Genomic DNA, 23,372 nt, shown 5'->3' on the forward strand with positions numbered 1-23,372 from the left:
ATTTAAATGTATGTCACTGCTCAGTGCTGATTACTTGCAACACCAAATTGCTATGATGAGCTTGTTATGCCTTGAACTTCATAGACAGGTGTGTCTAATCATGAGATATAAAGGTATTCAAGGTGGTCAATCGCAAGTTGTGCTTCCTTCTCTTTGACTCTCCTCTGAAGAGTGACAGCATGGGATCTTCAAAGCAACTCTCCAAAGATCTGAAAACAAAGATTGTTGAGTCTCCTGGTTTAGGGGAAGGCTACAAAAAGCCATCTCAGAGGTTTAAACTGTCAGTTTCAACTGTAAGGAATGGAATCAGGAAATGGAAGGCCACAGGCACAGTTGCTGTTAAACCCAGCAGGTCTGGCAGGCCAAGAAAAATACAGGAGCGGCATATGCGCAGGATTGTGAGATGGTTACAGACAACCCACAGATCACCTCCAAAGACCTGCAAGAACATCTTGCTGCAGATGGTGTATCTGCAATTCTTGATCGTGATGCAGTTTTGCGCAGAGCTCATATTAAGATTTTAAGATAACTTTTTGAAATTCCATTAATCCACTTTGGGGGGAGTTTTGGAGGACCCCGAGCCTGTTCCCTAAATGGGGCACCAGTCCATCACAGGACCTCCTGACACACTCGCCCCCCATTCACCTGGGGCCGATGCTCACTTTCATAGTACCCAGAGAGAAACCCAAGCAGACGTGAGGAAAACGTGTAAATGTCACGCCGTCACCAACCAGAGAACAGAATTCATACCCAGGATCCATGCTGCCACCAGATCATTTCCTTTTTTTTTTTTTAAAGCTCTACTTATCCCTTTTCTTTCCTCTGCTCATTTTTTTCTCTTTTGTTTTCTTCCCATCTGCTTGCATTGCATCTCCCGGATTTGTTAATGAATCCTCAGCCCCCTGGTAGCACTCACTGCTGAAGCCGCAATGCCAATAGACATCTAACAACACAATTTTATACCAGCCGATCTCCTAAAATATGCAATACAAATATAACAAAAGCTGCTTAGTGCCAGTCACATGGGTGATTCCTGCTTTATTTCGATTTAACTCCTAATCCCGTGTTCAGCTGTGGCAAGATGGAGAGCACAGTGTGGCATTTATTTGAGTGAAAGGCGGCGGAAACAACCCGGTGGAATTAAAGACAAATCCTGCTGCTGCTGACACAGCAGCTTCTGGCAAATATGCAAAGAATGAACAAAGTCCTCTTCCAAGACTGCAAGTGCAATTTTTAAAACACCTGACTTGAGCAACGGGGAGACCTGGTGGGGTGGGTTAGGGGTCCAGAGGGTCTTCCTGGTCTAAACTACCGGCAATTGAAAAGGCAGCGTGAAGCAGACCTGACAGTTGCCTCCTGAAGTAGGACGCCTTGTGATTTATGACTCTGTCATTAGATCATCCATGTGAATCCTCACGGTTTTATATTTTTGATCAATACCTCGGCGCTCAGTTCCAGTTGTCCTACTGCCTAGTGTTGTGGTCACAATTGTAATAGATGAGTATGCCGTGTCCAATACGGCATGCAGCTGTTGCAGCCACCATGTTGTTGCCAGTTCCTCTTATTGTTGGAGTAGGTTTCACGCTCCCTTGCTGTTTTTGTTTGAATCATCTTCGGAATATTCTTATTTCCCACGATGCCATAATCCTTGCTTTGATTTCCATAATAATGGTTATTACTATTGTTATTGGGGAGCTCCGCTACCTTGCTGTTCCGCAGACTGATTTCAAATCCTGGCCTGGTCACTGGCCTGTGTCACGTTTCCATGTCACCTTCTTTCCATGTCCATGGTAGTTTTACTGTAGGGATTCTGGTAATCCACATACCTCCTGTGGACCACCAGGAGGCACACCTGCCGCCCCAACCTGACACAGACAGACTCTAGACACAAGTGCAAGCACACACACAGGTTTTATTTTCCTTATCCTTCCTGTGGGAAATGCTTTCCCCCGTTTCCCACCAGTACAGCGCAGTCACAAGCACTAAATACAATTCAGCACACAACCTTTTCTTCTTCTCCTTCTCTCCGCTCCGCTCCTCTCCTCCTGATGAGCTTTGTCTTCCTTCACCCAACCCTGGCTCTCAGAATAGCGGCTGCTGGTTCCTTTTGTAGACCACCCGGATGTGCTCCAGGTGGTCGTTGACATGTTTCCGTCAGCAATTCCGAGTGTGGCGGCAGTGCTGCATCAAAAGGGCTCAACTTCTAAAGGTGCCCCCTGGCGGTGGCCACGGGCCCCAACAGGGTTGAGCTTCCATGCTCCAAACCCATGGTACCACTGCACTTCAGGAGTGCTGCCCTTTAGCACCCTGGGGAAGGTAATGCTCCAGAAAAGCTTCCATGGTCAGGTTGTCCCGGCCATCTGCCACACTCCAAAAAATGCGACAGCAGCAGTTGTAGAAGAAGCAGTAATGTCACAAGCACAGGGAAATTCTCACTTACTGTACATGCCCAACAAACATGCAACAACTGGCGCCATGATGAATAACATACAACAACAATGAGTCAGCATACAGAGAGGAGGTGCAGCGGTTAACGGACTGGTGTAAAGCCAATAACCTGTCTCTGAATGTAGACAAAACAAAGGAGATGATTGTTGACTTTAGGAAGACTAAGAGTGACCATCTGCCACTGAACATTGACGGCTCAACTGTGGAGGTCGTCAATAGCACCAAATTCCTGGGTGTCCACCTGGCAGAGAACCTCACCTGGTCCCACAACACCAGCTCTTTAGCCAATAAAGCCCAGCAGTGATTCTACTTCCTGCGTGGGCTGAGGAAAGCCCATCTTCTACCAGCTACTCTAACAACATTCTACAGAGGAACCATAGAGAGCATCCTGAGCAACTGCACCACTGTCTGGTTTGGAAATTGCACGGTCAGGGATCGCAAAGCCCTACAGCAGATAGTGAAGACAGCTGAGAAGATCATCGGTGTCTCTCTTCCCTCCATCATGGACATTTACACCACACGCTGCATCTGCAAAGCCACCAGCATTGTGAATGATCCAACACACCCCTCACATTCACTGTTTACACTCCTACCATTAGGAAAAAGGTACCAAAGCATTCAGGCCCTCAGCTCCAGAATGTGTAACAGTTTCTTCCCCCAAGCAGTCAGACTCCTGAACACTCATGGACCGGACTGATATCTGATATATGTGTTCTGTTCTGCAGTGTTGCACATTTGACTCACATGCACCTTGTTATATATTATGTGTCTTTACGTTATGTGTCGTGGATTCTTCGTTGTCCTGTGTTTTATGTTGCACAATGGTCCTGGAGGAACGTTGTTTCGTTTCACTGTATACTGTACTACTGTATATGGATGAAATGACAATAAATACTCTTGACTTGACTTGAAGAATATTTTGAAATATTAATAGGCTTGTTTATACCAGAAAAGAAAACAAAAAGTTATTATAAGGTATTGTAGTCATCCGAAGATTCGATGTCGAGATTTTGATGACTCTCGACATTTTAGCTCTTCCTGACTTTCTTGTATACGAAGTAGAGGGAAAGTATTGTAATCGATCATAGATTTGATGTCGAGATTTTGATGAATCTCTAAGTTTTAGACCTCCCTGAATCCGAAAATACCATTTTTGGAATTATATGTGTGTGTGTGTGTGTGTGCGTAAACATGATAACTTGAGTACGCTTTCGCTTAGGTCAACCAAATTTTGCATACAAGTATTAGGTACAAAACATACATTACTAACCACTTTTGGTCTATTTCCGTTAACCAGAAGTGGTACTTTACCTTTTATTCATGCAGCTGCAGAGTCTGATTTATCCAGCTTTACTTTTAGGTATTTTATTAATCCTCATACCTCCCAAAAATGTGATAGTAGTAGCAGAAGTAGTAGAAAAAGAAGTCGTATTATCATGTTGGGGGTGGTGTGGGGTGTGAACAGCTTTGTATAAAAATACACTGAGTGCTAAATTTGTGGCCTTAATCCTTTATTAAATCTTAAAATACATTTAACAAACTCTGAGTTGCATACTTTTAAATGATTGTAACCTGCCTTCAAAATAAACCAACATACTATAATATAAAATTGAAACAAGAATACGTTTTTGATAATGAAAAATGAAATGGAGAAATGTCATTGTAGTCTGCAGAGTACAGCACAGAGCATAGAAAGGCTAAGGCTGATGGGACAGGATTTGAAGGTGAGGTTGCAGTATGTGGAGTGGTCACACAGTATTGTAGCCTTCTGTCCAGATGAGAATGCACAACTAAATTAGTGGACTTTATGCTTTTTTTTTTGTTTATTTTGGCTTTCTTCCCCTGTGTGTTCACACACACCCTTAGTCTTAATCTGATTTCTACTTTGTTAATAATTATCCCAATGCTAGGCAGAGTCATTCCAAGATCTTGTTTGCTTTTGTCTAAAAGATACCAGTAGCAGGATTTATCCAAGAGTTATCACAAAGATGACAAATAGTTTGCTGTAATTCCATGAGAGCAGGCAAGGAGGACTACCGGGGTTTAATGGCCCTGTGAGAACTGCTGTATCCCACCTCAGGCAGTGCCAGGACCGAAGGAGGACCCCAAACTTTGTCATAGTAGGAGTAAGTGACCCAAGGCTTACCTGCAGCCACCATGATGGATTCAGAGGCAGAAGACATGGATTTCACATCAGAAACAATCACTTGCTCAGATGATAGGCAGGAGGAATCTGAGATTTTAAACACTTATGTGGTTGACGGATTTTGGAAAAGGTTTAAGCCTGGGAAACAAACTGAAGATGCTAAAGCAAACACAAGCACTTACAGGTATTTTAGCACATTGAGATTTTTACCCATTTCCTACTGTCTTTTTCTATCTATCTATCTATCTATCTATCTATCTATCTATCTATCTATCTATCTATCTATCTATCTATCTATCTATCTATCTATCTATCTATCTATGATACGGTATACAGTATAGTGCCTTTCATATCTGTCTGTCTGTCTGTTATATAGTGCCTTTCATCTATCTATCTATCTATCTATCTATCTATCTATCTATCTATCTATCTATCTATCTATCTATCTATCTAAGATACGGTATACAGTATAGTGCCTTTCATATCTGTCTGTCTGTCTGTTATATAGTGCCTTTCATCTATCTATCTATCTATCTATCTATCTATCTATCTATCTATCTATCTATCTATCTATCTATCTATCTAAGATACGGTATACAATATAGTGCCTTTCATATCTGTCTGTCTGTCTGTTATATAGTGCCTTTCATCTATCTATCTATCTATCTATCTATCTATCTATCTATCTATCTATCTATCTATCTATCTATCTATCTATCTATCTATCTATCTATGATATGGTATACAGTATACTGCCTTTCATATCTGTCTGTCTTGTCCTTCTCCACTTTAAGCACATCTGGGAGTCCACCAATCATGCCTGTTAATGGGTTACCAGTGTTTGGCACACCAAGGTTCTCTGATAGGCATGCAAACAATTCCCGTCCAATTTCTTTTCAGTTTTCATAAAGTGAGAAGTCAAGCAAAAAAATGACACCTTTTATTGGCCAACTAGAAAGATTACAATATGCAAGCTTTCGATGCAACTCAGGCTCCCTTCTTCAGGCAAGATGTAATCATAAAGAAACTTTTAATTTTTTTATTTTTAGTCTCCCCCAACTCTTCTCCTTCATCTGCAACAAAAGCGTTGTACCAACATAACAGCAGATTTCTGTTAGAATAAAACAGGTGTCACTTCTGAGTTCCCTGGCACTCGACATCCTATCTCTGTCCACCTTGGTTCCTGCCAGCTGCTGCCATCCGCTTTTTTTGAGCAACTTTGGAGTCATCGATCGACCCTGGGCTGCGCCTCATCACAAGCGGCTGAAGTCAGAGTAAGATTCTGTCACTGTAGTCAGTCTTGAACTCTCTTTGCTGCACAATCACTTTTGGTTGCCTTTCAATTTGGAGTGCAGCCATTCCATTCCTGTAAGAGCCCCCCTCCCCTCATGGATTAAGTGATTGGCTAATTTTGTTAGTTAATTGCATAAGTAATCTGTTAATTGATTCGTCCATCGAGAAAGTGAATTATTGATGTACTTGTTATGTTAGCGGAGTAATTCATTAGTTAAGAGGTTGTTGAATCAGGCGGCCGAGTAATGGACTGACCATTGCTTGATTAATTTGTAAATTGATTAATAGGTTAACTAGTGGGTTACGTTTTACTTCCTTAGTAAACTAATTAATTAATCAGTTTTACTAACGAGCAATTTGTATGCATTTGCTACGAACATGGTTACGTGCTTGACCATTATTTGAATAAATTCGATAAGTACTTAGTGGGGTAAGTAATATGAATAATGTGTGGGTTAAGTAATAACTAGTGAAACACGCAGACCTATGGACCTAAAATAAAAGGCTAATAAAAGTTAAAGATGAGGAACTGCTGATCCTTGTATTTTTTCTAAGTAGTAGTTACATCTTTCAGTTCCTCTACCTGTGGAAGTTATCATTTATTTTATTACTTCACTTATATCTATATACTGTATAAAATCCAACGTACGTCTGTCTGTCTGCCTGTCTGCCCGTTTTTCACGAAAGAACTACTTAACGGATTTAGATCGGGTTTTTTTCTATTATTTGCTTGAACATTCCGGTTGATTTTGCGACTTCTCTCATCATGCTAAGTATCATAGTTCGGTTGCAGTACCGATTTATTTGCACGAATCTGAGACCGATGCTGCAGGCTGAGGGGAGGGGGGCAGCCAGCCTCCGTTCAAGTCGCTCTACCTCTCACCACGTGTTGGACTGTACCTTGCCCTCCACTTACCCAGAGATACCTGTTTTTTCAGCAGACATTATCATCTACAGATTGTTGAGGAGTAACGTTTGACGTTTTTGAGAGAGAGATCAGACCTACGTGTGTTTTAGACGGTAGCTGCTCATTGGCAGAAATATCACGGCCACATGCTTTTCTCCCCACTCAGGGGACGCTCTCTCATCAGAGCTGAACACGATCAGATACAGTGCCAGCGTTTGACGTTGGAGTGTACCTACCTTCTGCTTGGCCAGAATTACATTTTTTGACTTTTAAAGTTTTCCCTGTTTCACTACTATGTGGTCAGAGTCGTGGGGGAACAGCTAGGCTAGAATAAGGGGGACATTTCTAATTTGGTAACACATGAAAAGACCCTGCTAAGTGACCTTGCTAAGTAGTGGTCTTCAAAGAAATGTCAACGTAACATTGTGAAAGCAGAACTTTCATACGGTTGGAGGTTTTGACTTTTTGACGATCTTCTCGATTGTCGCCGTGCATGTCTGTCTCTCTGTCTCCTCCTGGTATTCCGCCTCCTCATTTATAAAGCTTGCATCTGCATAAAAAGAGGATTCGAAAGGTGCGTATGGAATGTCCCACGCAAATTTCGGGATTTATAAAAGTAAACTTGGTGGGGCAACTCCAACCACTGTAAAAAAGACTCACGTTGTTCCATTCCATTCGAACTAGCGGGGCGCTAAGGTGTCACCCATTACACGACTACACTTGAGTCCTAATTTGGGATCCTCAGGTGGTTCGTCATGTGGTGGGTGTGCTGTATCAGTGCGTGCCCCCAACCTCACCTCTATCCCATGCTTACGCAACATTTCGGAGAATTTGGGGAATGATTCCACCCTTGATAAAGTAAGGGAAAACGTGGCACCAGGACAACACAAGCTTGTTATCATGATGTGCCTTGACGTGACATATTAAAACTCAAAATTGATGAATATGATGTACAGACGCATGGATTTTAGTTCTTATTTAAGAGGGTCAATGCTGCGTATTTGCACTGAATGACTTGTTTAGGTTTCCTTCAGTTTGTTTCCACTACTTGTTGTCACTTCTCAGGGAGCTGGTCGATAAGTTGGCTGAGCTTCACTCTATCGTGAGTCCTGTGCTGGAAGCCATTAACCAACTGGCGACACACTACATCCAGTTTTTGTATGGTGTGGGTGCACACACATAAAATGGAACTTGTTTTTGACAGCACAACAAGACAATTTGCAGCCGTGTCCGGTTCTTCTTATATAATTTGCATTGCAATCAGGGCATCTAGCGAGCATGAATCGGCTTTTGTTAACCATAACTTGTTACGTTCCATTAATGCACTCTGACCAAGGTGTGGGTGAAGGTTTCTAAATCCTCTGAATTTGTACCACCTTGCTGGCCACCTTATCTAAGATGTTGGATCAGTCGAAATCAGACAACTGCTTAAGATCCCGTGGTCTGCTTGCTTTTCAGTTGAGTTACTTTAAGCTAATTATAACAAGATCCCAGTCCTCCATTTTGCATCTTCCTCTATGCATATACACACTGGTTATCTTATCTAAGCTTAAGTGCACACAATTTAATAAATAATGACACTGTTTTAAATTTTGCTTTGACATTTGCATATGTTTCCCAGAATTATTTTCCATTTTGCCTGCACCTCAGAATTTAACACTCTTTGAAATACATCGTCTGCGCCGTATTTTAGCTTCTGAAAAACACCCTTGGAGTCATTTATCCTTAGAATCTACAGTATGTGCAAATGCTAGCTTTCCTGTATGAGGTCTCGGCACATAGCATATTCACTCCATCTGTCTAAATAGTCGGTCAGTCCGTCATTTTCTAACCGCTTGGTCCTGAATTGGGTCACGAGGGGGTGCTGGTGCCAATCCCAGTCAGCCCAGGGCTCAAGGCAGGGACAAACCCTGGACAGGATCCCGAGCAAAGTAGTACGCTGGGGCCCCTGTTTCAATAGCAGAACAGAAACATGCATAGGCTTCAGAAACATCGTGGGACCCCTATGCTCCTGGGGCCCCTCCGGCCAGTGCTTATATGTTAAGACGGCCCTAACAGGAACCAGTCCTTTGCAGGGCTAACACAGACACCCCAACCACACACTAGGGCCAATTTAATATTGCCAATCCACCTAACCTGCACGTCTTTGGACTGTGGGAGGAAACTGGAGCAGATACGGGGAGAACTGTGATACGAGGTCTGTAGCGAAGTGAGGTTTTTAAATAATCATGTCCTGGAGTGTGCAGGCTCTGATCAGTGCAGATGTATGTGAGCACACGTTGCTCTGGGGTTGATTGGGGTGCTTGGCAGATCGCTCACTCACATGCAAATGAGAACAGATCGGTGCCTCCTTCACACTTCATAGTAGGCAGAGTAGCACACCAGCACCCAATCAGCCAGTGGTAAAAGGAGCCTGCACGGCAGAGAGGAAAAGAACAGGAGACAGAAAGAGAGAGACGGAGGTTAAAGGAGAAGGAAGGAAGGATGACGGTAACAGGAAGATCGTGAGAAGTCAGTGTGCGGTAGAGTGGAGACAGTCAGCCGGGTACTGAGCCCCGAGGAGGAGCCTATGCCAGGCACTCAAACCATCTTCAGGTAGCTGGAGTGACCCGTTGCTCAAGTGGGCTTCCGCTTAAAGACGAAGGGTGGACTTGAAAAAGTGAGGCTCAGCATGCATGTTCTGGCAGGGAACCTCAGATGGCAGCAGGGACCCGAGTCTGGATTTAAAAACCTGGAGGACGACTCCTCTGGCTGCAGGATCTCTTTTGGGGTAAGCAGAGGAGACGTCAGTTTTAAGAAGGTTGCACCCAGGCTTGTATGTTTTTAAAGAAAGGTTTCCTGCTGTGATTTTAATCCTTCTTTTTTAATGGAATTAATTATTGCTTTTTAACCTATACTGGACACTCAGATTTTATGGGATGATTTATTTATTTGTTTAGGGAAGACTTTTATGCACTGCACCATCTGTTTGGATTTTAATAAAAGCACCAAATGCTGTTGTGCCAACCCCTTGCTGAATGTATGTGTCCTCATTCGCTCGGCTCATCTCGGGACATGACTATTGACGTTTTCGGGTTAAAGATGTTTCTGGAAGCACAAGGGAGTGAGGTGCTAACTCAGACCACCAGGAAGGACTCGGGATGCAAACCTTTGTCTCCTTACTGCAAGGCAGCAGTGCTACGACTGCGCCACAGTGCCACCCTGCCTAAATAAGACACACAAATGAAACATTACAAATTGAATTTAGCAAACTGTAAAGGGATATTTTATTTTATTTTTTTTAAATGAAATGGGAAAGGGTGTCTCTAAAGTGATGGCGTTCACTAGAGAAAGGAGCTACACAAAAAAATATCTTTGTTGGATGAAATGCCAGCACAGCTTTTTACACTGAATTAAAAAATCAATAAAGTTGAGTTTTTCATGTCACTTCAGGACACCGTGGGCTTTGTGAATAACCCTGACAGAAATACTACATGATGAAGCCGTGTGACTGCAGTGAGCTTTACTAAATCTTCCTTTTTCATTTTTCTTTTTAGGCCTGGCAGTATACTTTATGGTATTGACAGCATGCCAGATTTACGCCGAAAAAAGACAATGCCCATCGTTCGAGACTTGGTGAGTTACATTCTTTGTGGTTAAAGTTCCTGCTCAGTCTTAGCCCTGTGTCCTTGTCTGCTTTGTTCGAAGGATCCTTCACTGATGACGACGATTATGGCGTCTTCAGACACGAGCACAGCACTTTTCTTTATGCTCACTTGCTCTTCACCTGCAGTGCAGACACAAACAAATTATTCCTTGAAAAGTCTTTACAAAAGCTGTCCATAGGCTGGTATTGGGGGGGCACACAACATGGCATGGTGACATTGCTAGCCCTTGATCACAAGCAATCAGTATTTACAACCGCCAGTCACACGGGATGATTCAGGTGACAGGGCGACTTTTTATTAATAGTATTGCAATGCTTTGAGTCCTTCTAATGTCAGCCTGTTTCATTCTGAATGCTGGATTTTATTTTTGTTGTTTCATTTGTTTATTGTAAGCAGCTTTAGTGCCCCCATTTGCACTTGTGTGGTTCTATTTATGTTTTGTGTCCTTTTAGGAGCAAAATATTGTGCATTTTAATTTATTCTGGCCATGTATAGAGCCATGGTAGGCCTGTGTTCCCTGCATTAACTTTACCAGTTTTATTCCAAACTCAGCCAACAGACTCCTCAAGCGGACATCTTTGGTTTGGTTAAAAGGGCTTTGGTGCCGGACTGTACAGCAGAACGCTGCCAGTTCAAGCAGCACCACTGACACCCTGTGTGACTCTGAGGGAGTCGTGGCAGCCATCAGAGCTCACATAAGAGAAATATGGAAACAACTCTGGGGTTTGTAAGTCACTTTGGAGAAAGAGCATCAACTGAATACACTCACTGAGCAAATTCTTAGGACCCACTCCATTAATACTGAGGGGGGCCTCCTTATGTTCTCAGATCAACCTCAATTCTTCATGACATGGATTCCACCAGATGTTTAAATAATCCATGAAGACCACTCAATATACTGCTACTGAACCAATTCTGCAGACCACTATACTAATATTGGGTGGGACTTCGCTTTGCTTTCAAAACAGCCTCAGTTCTTCATGATTTGGATTCCACAAGATGTTGATAGAATTAAATAATCCATGAACACCACTCAATATACCATTACTGAGCCAATTCTGCAGACCACTATACTAATACTTGGGTGGGGCTTTGTTTTTCTCTCGAAACAGCCTCAGTTTTTTGTGATATGGATTCCACAAGATGTTGGGAGAGATAAATAATCCATGAAGACCATTCAATAGATGCTTACTAAGCAAATTCTGCAGACCACTATACTAATACTGGGTGGGACCTCATTTTGCTCTCAAATCAGCCTCAGTTCTTTGTGATTTGGATTCCATAAGATGTTGGAGATATTTCTTTGAGGTTTAAATAATCCATAAAGACCACTCAGCATACACTCACTGAGCCAGTTCTTCGGACCACTATACTAATCCCTGGTGGTCTGCGTTTTGCTCTCAAGTCAGCCTCAGTTCTTTGTGATTGGGTTTCCATAAGATGTTGGAGATATTTCTTTGAGGTTTAAATAATCCATAAAGACCACTCAACATACACTCACTGAACCAGTTCTTTGGACCACTATACTAATACCGGGTGGTCCTCGTTTTGCTCTCAAATCAGCCTCAGTTCTTCGTGATTTGGATTCCACAAGATGTTGGAGACGTTTCTTTCAGGTTTAAATAATCCATGAAGACCACTCAATATACCGTTACTAAGCCAATTCTGCAAACCACTATACTAATACTGGGTGGGCCTCATGTTGCTGTCAGAATAGCCTCCGTTCTTCATGACGTGGATTCTGCAAGATGTTGGAAACATTCCTTCAAGATTCTGCTCCATGTTGGTGTGATGGCATCATGCACTTTCTGCAGATTTGCCAGCTGCCCTTCCAGCAGGTCCCAAAGGTGTTCTACTGAATTCAGCTCTGGTGACTGTTAAGGCTACTGAAGAACACTGAACTCATCATCATGTTAATGAAACCAGTTGGATTACCATGATGAGAAGATGGGTAAATTGTGGTCATGGAGGGATGCACATTGTCAGCAACAACAGCACTCTAATAGGCTGTGACATTTAATCGATGATTGATTAGTATTAACATAACACAAAGAGTAACAAGAAAACCTTCTCCACACCATTACACCACCACCACCAGCCTGGACTGTTGAGACAAAGCAAGTTGGGTGCATGGAGTCATACTGTTGGCATTAAAATCTCACCCTACCATCTGTGTGCCTCGGCAGAAATTGAGATTCATCAGGCCAGGCTATGTTTTCCAGTCTTCAGCTGTCCAGCTTTGGTGAGCCCTGTGCCCCCTGCAGACTTTAGTTATCTGTTCTTGACTGACAGGAGATGGTCTTCTGCTGTTGTAGCCCATCTGGCCTCAAGGTCTGACATGTGCTGCATTCTGGGATGTTTTTTCTGCTCACCACAGTTGTACAGAGTGCTTATCTCAGTTAGCTTAGCCTTTCTGTCAACTCGACCAGCTTGGCCACTCTCTTCTGACCTCTGTCATCAACCAGGCGTAAAACTCTACAGCAGGGGTTCTTAACCTGTAGGGGTTCATGGATGGGTTTCAGGGGGTCCGTGAGGGTCAGATGAAAATTAATATTCATATTCACTATACAGCCCAGTATGGTTGATTTAGAGTAGATGTAGTAGTAGTAGTAACAGTAGTAGAAAACGTAGTAGCAGTAGATCTGTTTTAATTTGCATGATAGGATTGTTTTTCATAATTATAATGAGTGGCCATTACTTTTTGCATAAAAATGGAGTGTTTTTTTTTAGATTACTTTAAAGTTTCATAATACTTTGTGTGTGCCATATATGTATGAGACAATCAAATCTCGATAAATAAAGTACATTCTATTCATTGCATGCAAAGTTGTGCTTATGTGAATATTTGTGGGGAAGGGGTCCATAGCTTTCATCAGATTCTTAAAGGGGTCCGTGACTCAAAAAAGGTTAAGAATCACTGCTCTAGAAATGGTTGTGTGTGACAATCCCAGGAGATCAGCAGTTAGAGAAACTCTCAAACCAGCCTGTTTGGCACCAACAATCACGGCCTGGTCAAAGTCACTGAGGTTACATTTTTTCCCCACCCTGGTGTTTGATGTCGACATTAACTGAAGCTCCTGGCGTGTATCTGCATGACTTTATGCATTGCACTGCTGCCACCTGATTGGCTGATTAGATAATTGAATAGCAGGTGCACAGGTGTGCCTAATAATTTGCTCTGTGAGTATAAGTACAAATGTAAAGAAATGAATGTGTATGAAGTTGAAAAATTGATATTATTGACTGTCAGGCTTTGAATCAATATAATTGCAAATTACCGCAGTGTTTACTGACAGTGGAAGGGAAACAATCATGACTGGCTCCTTTATTTAAATATTCTGGTACTTGAAAGCATTTCGTATCTTGCATATTTGATGGCTGCAGAGTGGGTTATTATTCCAGTACTGCACAATGAATTCCATGTGGAGGAGCATCTGTCCACAAAAGATTTCATCTGATTAATAGGACTTAAGGAAAATTATTATTGTTTTCTTTCTCCCATTTGCTTAACGTGTGTACTTGAAACATAAAGTCTATTCATTCTTAATAGATAATCTTTAATAATGCAGTATGATTCATGTTCATAAAGTAAGATGTTATTAAACATAAAATCAAATCTGGGACAGAAATTTGATATTGTATTTGTCCATATCTCTCATGTAATAAAAACGAACATTTTCTGGTAAGTATATTGTGATTTTTTTGGCCTATATATATATATGTATATGTATATACTGTATATATATGTATATGTATATATAATATATATATGTATGGATATAAGTATATATAGTATATATATGGATATATTTATATGTATATACAATATATATGGATATGTATAAATATATATATATAAATTTATGTATATATATTTGTGTAAACCCCATTATATTTATGGGTAATATTTTTCATAGAGTTGTCAAATTTCATTTGAGTATGATTGGGACCTGTCTCCAAAAAAACAACAAAATTCTCCTATTTGTTTTTTTTTTGTTGTTGTTATTATTATTATTGTTATTGAATGTGAAGCTTTGACAACTCGGCCCAGAAATACACTGGAAGAGTTCCTTAAATTTTGATTAGCAATGTGCAGGCTTGTAGACCTTAATGAAAGTGAACTGCAACAGAAGCCCAGATGAAGTCATTAGGGTTACATGTTGCATTGCCTTGCCTTCTGGCTTTGGCTCTTGTTAAGCATGTGCTCTGATTGGCTGTTTGTACAAACAGACGGCATCAATGGCACCTGCCAGAGACGAGGAGCCTGGGCTGGGGATCAAAGACGAAGCCGATTGACAAAAGATTTCATTGAGGATAAATTTGAAACTGTTTTGGATGTTAGGACCTGTGTGATATTTGACTTCAGACTGAGGCCTGAAATGCCTGCTGCTTATTAAAATATTAAAACTTGCCATGCATGTTATAAACATTTGCATTGCAGCTCTGAGTCCATCTGCATCTGACGTTTGATTATATGATCCTGCGGGTTGTTCCTGCTGCTCAGCACTTGATTCTTGAAGTTTTTGCACCAGATCTGACTCATGCCTGTATTGTTGTAGTGAAGCCCCCAAGCTCTTCCGTAATGCGCCTCACTTTGGGGGCACTGCACTCTCAGCAGCTGGGTTTTGCACTTTGGAGAGTGACACCAATACATGCATAAGTGCACTCAACGCTCTTCATTTCTAATGGTACCCATGAAATGCAATAATGACAAACCCTCGGCATGTTTTTGACCTTTGATATGCATGTCTAAACGATTATTGTACTCGATCACTAATGAATTCATCGTCCTGCCATAGACTTAAATGAGCTTTTAATTGAAATAAGATCAAATACTTACTCTTGCATGGCATTAGAAGCTCCTGTACCTCCACTAGAGACCGGTTTAGTGAACGCTGATCCATCTTCAGTAATTACTATTAATAAAGTTTGCTTTTTATGCTATTGCCTTTTGCTTTATTGCAAACGCAGCTTTGTTTTGTATGCTAAAACTAACCCTTTTATTTTTACCTCTCTTTTCATTTTGCCACTGGATGATATTGCAGGCTTTGGTAAGTGAATTAAAAAAATATTAATTTTATATTAGGACACTGAGGGCACAGATCAGTTTGAATCTGGATGCCGTCTGATGGGACATGCCACAGACCATCACAGGGCCCACTCACACTTAACACTTTCCCACAATACCAGGAAATACTTCAGGGGGAGGTGGGCACATTCACCACATCAGGGAACGTGTGTGAGAACAGTGCCAAGCATTGTGCCCCATGTGCCATCCATTTTCTAGAATTGCTATTTCATTAGATGGTTGCAAGGGAGCAGCGTCAGCTAGAAGAGAGGCACAAACTTAAACGGTGAGTCAGTCCATCACTTGCTCTCATGTTTGCTGTACATTGAGCCTGGCTTATACATTTATATTATATTATATTATATTATATTATATTATATTATATTATATTATATTATATTATATTATATTATATTTTTATTCACAAACATATGTAAATCATAATTTGCAATTCATATGTGACGGTGACAGGATTGACGTTTTTCTACTGCTGGTGGCTCATCGCCAGACTGAAGCAACTTGCCATTTTGCACTGTTACAATATTAATTATTTTGCCCCAAGATTAGTTTAAGTGTGAATGTATGCAAGGCCCTGCAATGGACTGCTGCCCCCATCTTACATAGGTTCCAACCTTGCAATATACAGTACATATACAGCCTGATAAGCTCCCATTGCCCACTAACCCCAACCTTGATTGGATTAAATGGATTTTGAGAATGTTACTAAGGTGGCCGGGAAATCCAAAGAACATACACACTGTCTACAACGTGTAGATGTAGGTGGCAATCATTCAAAGACAGTGGTGTAGCGCACTTAAGAGAAGAAGATGGGGTTTGTTTAAAATTCAAAAGAGGTGCAGACTTTTTTAAAAAAAAATGGGGACAGAGCGGACTTTAATGAACATAGCTGAGCAGTATTTAGAAGAGAGTGCGGCATTTTTCAGAGAATGCCTGCCGGAAATAAAAATTCATGCCAGAAATGGCATCACGGGTACCCTACTAAACAGCAAACTCTTTTACTCTATTGTTCTTAAGTAATAAAGATGCATGTCCGTCATGTTTTAATTTAAGGAGTTTTACAGACTCTATTAGATTCCGCATTTTGAACAATCGGTGGAAGACATTTGAGAAGAATCCCACCTGACAGATGTTAGTTTTCTGAAAAACACTGAGCTCTCTTCTAAATGCTGCTCAGCTATGTTTATTAAAATCTGCTCCATCCCCTGTTTAATTGTGTAAGGTCCTATGGAGACCCTATTTTCCTCTTTTATACTCTTTATTGTGTAGACCTTAATAAAATGTCTAAAACCCCATACACTTCTCACTCTGTGGTCAGGTACTTCAGCACTTCCTCCACTCTTTCTATTCTACATCTGTAACCTCAGGCAATTAAACAGAGTAAAGATACAGGCCGGAGTGAAGTTATACATTTATTTGTGTATTATTTATAATCTGACCAAAAATTAAGGAAGCAGAGCACTATGTGAATATTGGCAAACCGTACCCTTACACCCTAAGTGGCAGTGCATCTTGTGTCCATTGGCAGCTCTTGGCATATCTTCAGTCTGGCCTTTGAATGCCTGTCTCAATATTACTGCTGAGACAGAGTTGTCTTCATCATGGTCAGATGGTGAGGGTTAGGGTTAGGGTTAGGCCAATGGGGTGTCATACAGAATGGTCTCCGATTCAAAACCAGTCATAAGCAGCCATACTTTAGACCAATTAGAATTAATTTATCCTGTCCCTTCCTGACCAGTCACCAATGAAAGCTCTCAGGTACAACTCGTCCCCCAGTTATTTTATGTAGGCAGTTTATGGCTTTCCTATGGGTGATGGCTTATGGGCTGAAAGTCCAAACACAGTCACAGCCCTTTGCTGAGCTGGTCTGATTCTCCATCCTCCTCACCATAAATGTCACATCCTGAGATGTCCCAAAGACTTGGGGGAGTTGGTTAGGTGAACATCAAAGCACCGCTGTTCTCATCAATAAAGTGAAACATGTCTCCTAAAACACTAATGGTACATCTGCTTTGTCTAGTTTATCAATTAAGACACAAATATGTGCTAGAAATCGCTCCACCAAGGCACCCCTTTAGAATTTGTATCCTTTAGGTTTGCCACGCCTCTCTTTGAATTGTCACCACCCACTTCCACACTCCATAGACGGCATGTCTGTTCTGCAATGAGCACGCAGCCTCTTTGCACTTCTCGGCCATCTTATGTTCTATTATTCATATTAATCAACCTCATACAGTACACGTGACAATACCAAACCTGTATTATATTAAATGGCACCTGTGCCCTTGAACTGGATTAAGCAGAGTCCATAATGGATGGATATTATATTTTTGCGGCCAGTAAAGATTGTTTCCAGTGGCATCGATTTTAATGTTATGTTCATTTTCAAAGCCTGCGTTTTCTTGCTTCAAGGGGTCAGTGTGCTAAAGTCTAACACATGCAGGACAGATTCACACTTTAGCGGGTGTCCCTGCCCATCATTCACACATCATCTAGTGTACATAATTAAGAGTCAGCATTCAAAGTAAGAAATTGTATTAGGGTGGCGGAAAATCCGGATCCTTGAGGATTTTTGTGCCAGTATCAGGAGAGTGCCCTCAGATGGCATCTCAACTGTGATCTGAAGTACGGCGAAACATCAGTGGCATCTGCTTTGCCTTAATAATAATAATAATTCTTTGCATTTATATAGCACTTTTCTCACTACTCAAAGCGCTTAGCAATTGCAGGTTAAGGGCCTTGCTCAAGGGCCCAACAGAGCAAGAGTCCCTTTTGGCATTTTATGGGATTCGAACCGGCAACCTTCCGATTGCCAGTGCAGATCCCTAGCCTCAGAGCCACCACTCCGCCTACATCACTTTATGCTAAATTCTTCATAGAGTCCATTTGTAAAAGGGCTCGCCGATCAGCAGGTTCATTTCTAGCCTTTTTGGGTGCCTTTGCAGAAGCTACAATTTCTCAGATAGCAAATGAGTAACGGCCCACGTTCACCACATTCATTTGGCCCTCATACTTGATGAATTCCTCCATATCTGGCTTAGTAAACCATACCGTAAGTATGCTATGGGCCAGAACTGGGCCACATTTCAGCCTCAGGTGAACATTCTGAGGACAATGTGTGAAACGCAACTGGGCCAAAGCCCAGCTACAGCTCAACCATATTCAACCATTTATGAAGCAGGATTTGGCTCTGAGAGCAAGCACACTGCAAAAACTGTACCAAAGTGTCCACAAGACTTCTGAGGCTGTGTGGTCACAGCAAATGTTGATCGAATGTAGTTTTTTGTTTATAGAAAATTAATGGATTAATAAAAAAAGTCTTCATGCCATCATTTATGGGGTCATCTTTGCTTAACAGCATTTAATCACAAGTAGCCAACACTTCCCAGCAGGTCTGTTAGACATTGACATTAAAGTTGACGTGTCCCTGCCAAATGGGCCTTTCACAGACACGTATCTCTGTCCAGGTTATTGCTGGCCCAAAATTCAAATGACACGCACACTTTACTTTATGGTTTGTGGTATTTGGGCCACAATAGGTGCAGAATACAAATGTCATGAAAACCCCTGAATGCTTTTGGTTACTGTTAGGGTTTATTTGGCCCAAAACTGCAATGCCAGGCATACTGGCCTTTTGGTCAATTGTACTTGGGCACTGTCTAAATGGCATGCGACCCTTATATATGTAATATGAGTACAGCTGGGTCACAATGAATGTGCCAAAAATATATTACATGTCCATGGTTGCATATGGGCTACAAATGACATGACCACTCCCAAGTGGGGTGGGTGACAATTTGGCCATAATATGTCCATAACTGTATTGCCACTTTACATGTGAGTGATTGCGTCTACGCCATGTTTGGCCCAGAATTATTATACCATGTGTAGATGCCACATGGGCTGGACGGGCATCCCAGCCAGAAAAGGAAATGGTTCCTTACCAAGATGGGATGCCTGTCCAGCCCATGTGGCATCTGCACATGAAAATTGTTAATTGTGGCTGGTGACATCTGGGCCACAATGCATTTGCCATTGCCATACCTGAACCTTAAATTGCCCAAAGTCAACCAAATTTGGCGTAGAATAGTCTCTCATCTGGGTGGCCTCTGAATCATTCTGGTTAATTCAGTGTGCGTCTCTGAACTCAGAATGTCTGATTTCAGCATCACTAAAATCTCAGGTGTGCAACAGTAATCATCAGATGCCAAGCAGTGAACTCCAGACTCTGCCCCAGCGGTGGTATTGAAGTCAACTTTTAAGCCTGAAAATAGAAATCGGTAAAGCTGTATTTCCCTCAAGTGACTCCTTTGTTGTGCTTTTCCAAATAATTATCATAGACATGTTCTGCTTTGTGCTGCCTGAGATAACACCATTGCCTCTTATGACTTCATTTTCTTCTTTTGTGTCTCCACACAGACTCTGGCTGCTCGAAAGGCAGGCATTTCATTTGCCTTGGTCACCCGGACCACCTTGAACAATGAGGAGCTGGTGAGTACTGCAGATCACGGTCCTGAGTCCCGTTCATCTAGTTAGTCTGCACTCCAGACAAGCTGAACTCAGGGAGGACATGGAGGGGCCGCGAGTAATCACACGTTACAGACGAGCTTCCGTTAAAACTGTCTATGGTGTCTTTTTACAGTTGAGATGCAGGACTGTGCAAACTCAATTAAAAACATCGGTATATAAATGCAATCCCAAGTGCATTTACACAAAACTTATATTAACAAGGGTCAAAACAACTGTATATATGTCAACAATAGAGGGCCATCTTGCAGATCTTTCAGAAAATAACGGCAAGAAAGCTAAAATGAGGTGGAGCACACAAGGTAGAAATTAACAATTAATGAACTCAGTTTTAATGTTCTCACCATTGTCGTAGCCTCCCTAGCATTACGTTTACCACGGGAAAATCCAAGCAGAAAGCGCTGAATTTTTTCAACAGCAAAAAAATGTTATCTGTAGCAAAATCATCTAAATGCCAAAGCATTCATAGAATCACAGTTGGAAAGCTGTGTCCAATGTCCACTACCATACTGGTGCTGACTTAGTACACGTGCCTTGTGTGATGTTTTGTAAGGGGAAACAGGAAGGCCTTGCAGGACTGTCGGGCAAGGAAGAGCAATGGACAGTCGGCAGTAGGTGACAAGTCTTACTTTCTAATGGGTACTCCTTCACGTGATTACCCAAAATTCAGAAGGTGACTAACCAACACACGTACCATATGACTGAAAGATGGAAAGATAATATAGATGGATGGATAGATAGTGCAACAATAGATGGCGCTATACCAGCGCATAACCTGACACAGACAGACGCCGAAGGCCCACTGATCGAAGCACACACGTTTATTTTACGGTTCACACAACACAATGCACCATAAACAACTTACAGTCCCTTTTACTTCTTTATTCTTTTCCTTTTATCTTCTCTTCTGCCGCCTCCATTTCTCTCCCACAAGCTCTGTCTCTGCCTCCAGACTCTGGCTCTTCGAATAGAGTGAGGCGGCCCCTTTTATAATGCACCCGGATGTGCTCCCTGATGACCTTCCTGCAGCACCTCCTGGTGTGGCGGAAGTGCTGCATGGATACCCAGACGCACTCTGGGTGTACCTGGTTCCTGTTCTGGCAGCACTTCATGGTGTGGCAGAAGTGCTGCAGGCCATGGCTCTGGAACCATCCAGGCATCCCCTGGCGGTGGCCATGGTCCCCCACTGGGTTCAGTTTCCAAGCTCCATGGCTCCTATGCAGTGCAGGAGGGCTACCCTCTTGCATCCCAGGGAAGGAATTGCCCCTCTTCCAGACCTTTGCTTCTCCAGTTGTCCTGGTGGGGCAAGGTCCCCGGTCGTCTATCACAATAGACATGAATAGCAGTGTGTAATGAATAATTATGAGTGGCCCAAGATAGATAGACAGATAGATAGTGTGACTAGTAGGGGGCTCCACAGCTTATATATAACTCTCAGACACTACCACACGGACACAGTCCTGGATTCAAATAAATTATTTAGCAACAAATAAATCCTTCAGAGTGGGTTTCCAAAATGCACAATACCACTTCTTTCTTTTTTCTTTCTTCTCCACACCTCCAGGTGAACTTTGTCCTCCTTCCTCCTGACTCTGACTCACTCAGATGTGGCAGGGCGGTTCTGTTTATCTTAGACCTGGGAGAACTGCCGGTGCCAGGGCATAGCCCAAAGGAAGTACTTCTGGGTCAATCGGAAGTCCCAGATAAATAGATAGGATATGAATGGCACTATGTAATAGATAGATGGATGGATGAAAGACACTATATGATAGATAGAAGGATATGAAAGGCACTATATAATGGATAGATACATAGATGAAAGGTGTGATAGATAGATAGATAGATAGATAGATAGATAGATAGATAGATAGATAGATAGATAGATAGATAGATAGATAGATAGATAGATAGATAGATAGATAGATAGATAGATAATAGGATATGAAAGCCACTATATAATGGATTGACTGATAGATGGATATGAAGAACACTATATTATAAGTAGACTAGATATGAAAGGCACTTTATAATGGATAGATAGATAGATAGATAGATAGATAGATAGATAGATAGATAGATAGATAGATAGATAGATAGATAGATAGATAGATAGATAGATAGATAGATAGATAGATAGATAGATAATAGGATATGAAAGCCACTATATAATGGATTGACTGATAGATGGATATGAAGAACACTATATTATAAGTAGACTAGATATGAAAGGCACTTTATAATAGATAGATAGATAGATAGATAGATAGATAGATAGATAGATAGATAGATAGATAGATAGATAGGATATAAAAGGCACTATATAATGGATTGACTGATAGATGGATATGAAGGACACTATATAATAAATAGATATGAATGGCACTATATAATGGATACATAAATAGATATGAATGCCACTATAAATGCAATGACAGGTAGAGAGATAGTTTAGTAAAGATTAGTAAAGATACATTAAGTAACCTAATACCCTAGCCACTATGCCACACTTTCTGTAAACATATATTTCACTTTCATTTCTAAAGACAATTGTCCTATTCCCCCATATACAAACTATGCAAATATATAAATAGTAATTCATTATCTATCTATCTATCTATCTATCTATCTATCTATCTATCTATCTATCTATCTATCTATCTATCTATCTATCTATCTATCTATCTATCTATCTATCTATCTATCTATCTATCTATCTATCTATCTATCTATCTATCGAGCTGAATGGCCCAGTGGACCGTTTCTAATGTCCTTGTGTTTTATTGTCCTAAAGGCATGAGTTTCACTTATAGATTACAGAGATTAGAGATTTTTATTGTCAAAAACACCGCAAGAGCACATTAGAATTCTTGTGCCACAGTTGCGGTGATATTATAAACAAATACAGAGTGTAAATGGTGATAGTCATAGAAGTCAGTCTTTCCCTTTCTGTCTATTCATTTACAGTGAGTCACATTAATTAATTATTATTTTTTTTGCGTAATTCACTAAGCACACGGATACTGAGACAGCTGCTGGTCTGATGCTATGTCTATATGAAGAATTGCAGTGTTATTGTACTGCCGTTATTTGCAGGATTTTTTTGAGCCAACCAGATGTCAATGTAATATTCACCGCATTAAGTACTAAGCGTGCCATCCCTGTAAGGAATTCATATTGTTGTGTTCCAGTGAGCAGCGCCATATGTTAAGCATGTTAATGGCTGAGTGACATAGCCACATTAAGCCTTATGTGGGCCAGTGTCGACTTCTAGACCTGCCTGCAGAGTAAATAGGTCGCTCCAACATTCGTTACACGCAG

At 41.4% G+C, this 23,372-nt stretch overlaps 1 protein-coding gene across 5 annotated transcripts in view; it reads left to right on the top strand.

Annotated features, from left to right (window-relative positions):
- The window catches only part of LOC114645223 (protein unc-13 homolog C-like), a 742,812-nt gene that overhangs the window by 350,661 nt on the left and 368,779 nt on the right, over positions 1-23,372 (top strand). For 4 of the 5 annotated variants that reach the window (XM_051920476.1, XM_051920477.1, XM_051920473.1 and 1 more), the window contains 2 exons: positions 10,331-10,409; positions 19,947-20,018. In XM_051920476.1, coding sequence (XP_051776436.1) covers positions 10,331-10,409; positions 19,947-20,018 — 151 coding nt within the window. The remainder of the gene's footprint in view (positions 1-10,330; positions 10,410-19,946; positions 20,019-23,372) is intronic. The other variant, XM_051920475.1, reaches the window with a different exon arrangement.

This window comes from Erpetoichthys calabaricus, chromosome 17 (assembly GCF_900747795.2).
Source record: "Erpetoichthys calabaricus chromosome 17, fErpCal1.3, whole genome shotgun sequence".
Lineage (NCBI taxonomy): Eukaryota > Metazoa > Chordata > Cladistia > Polypteriformes > Polypteridae > Erpetoichthys > Erpetoichthys calabaricus.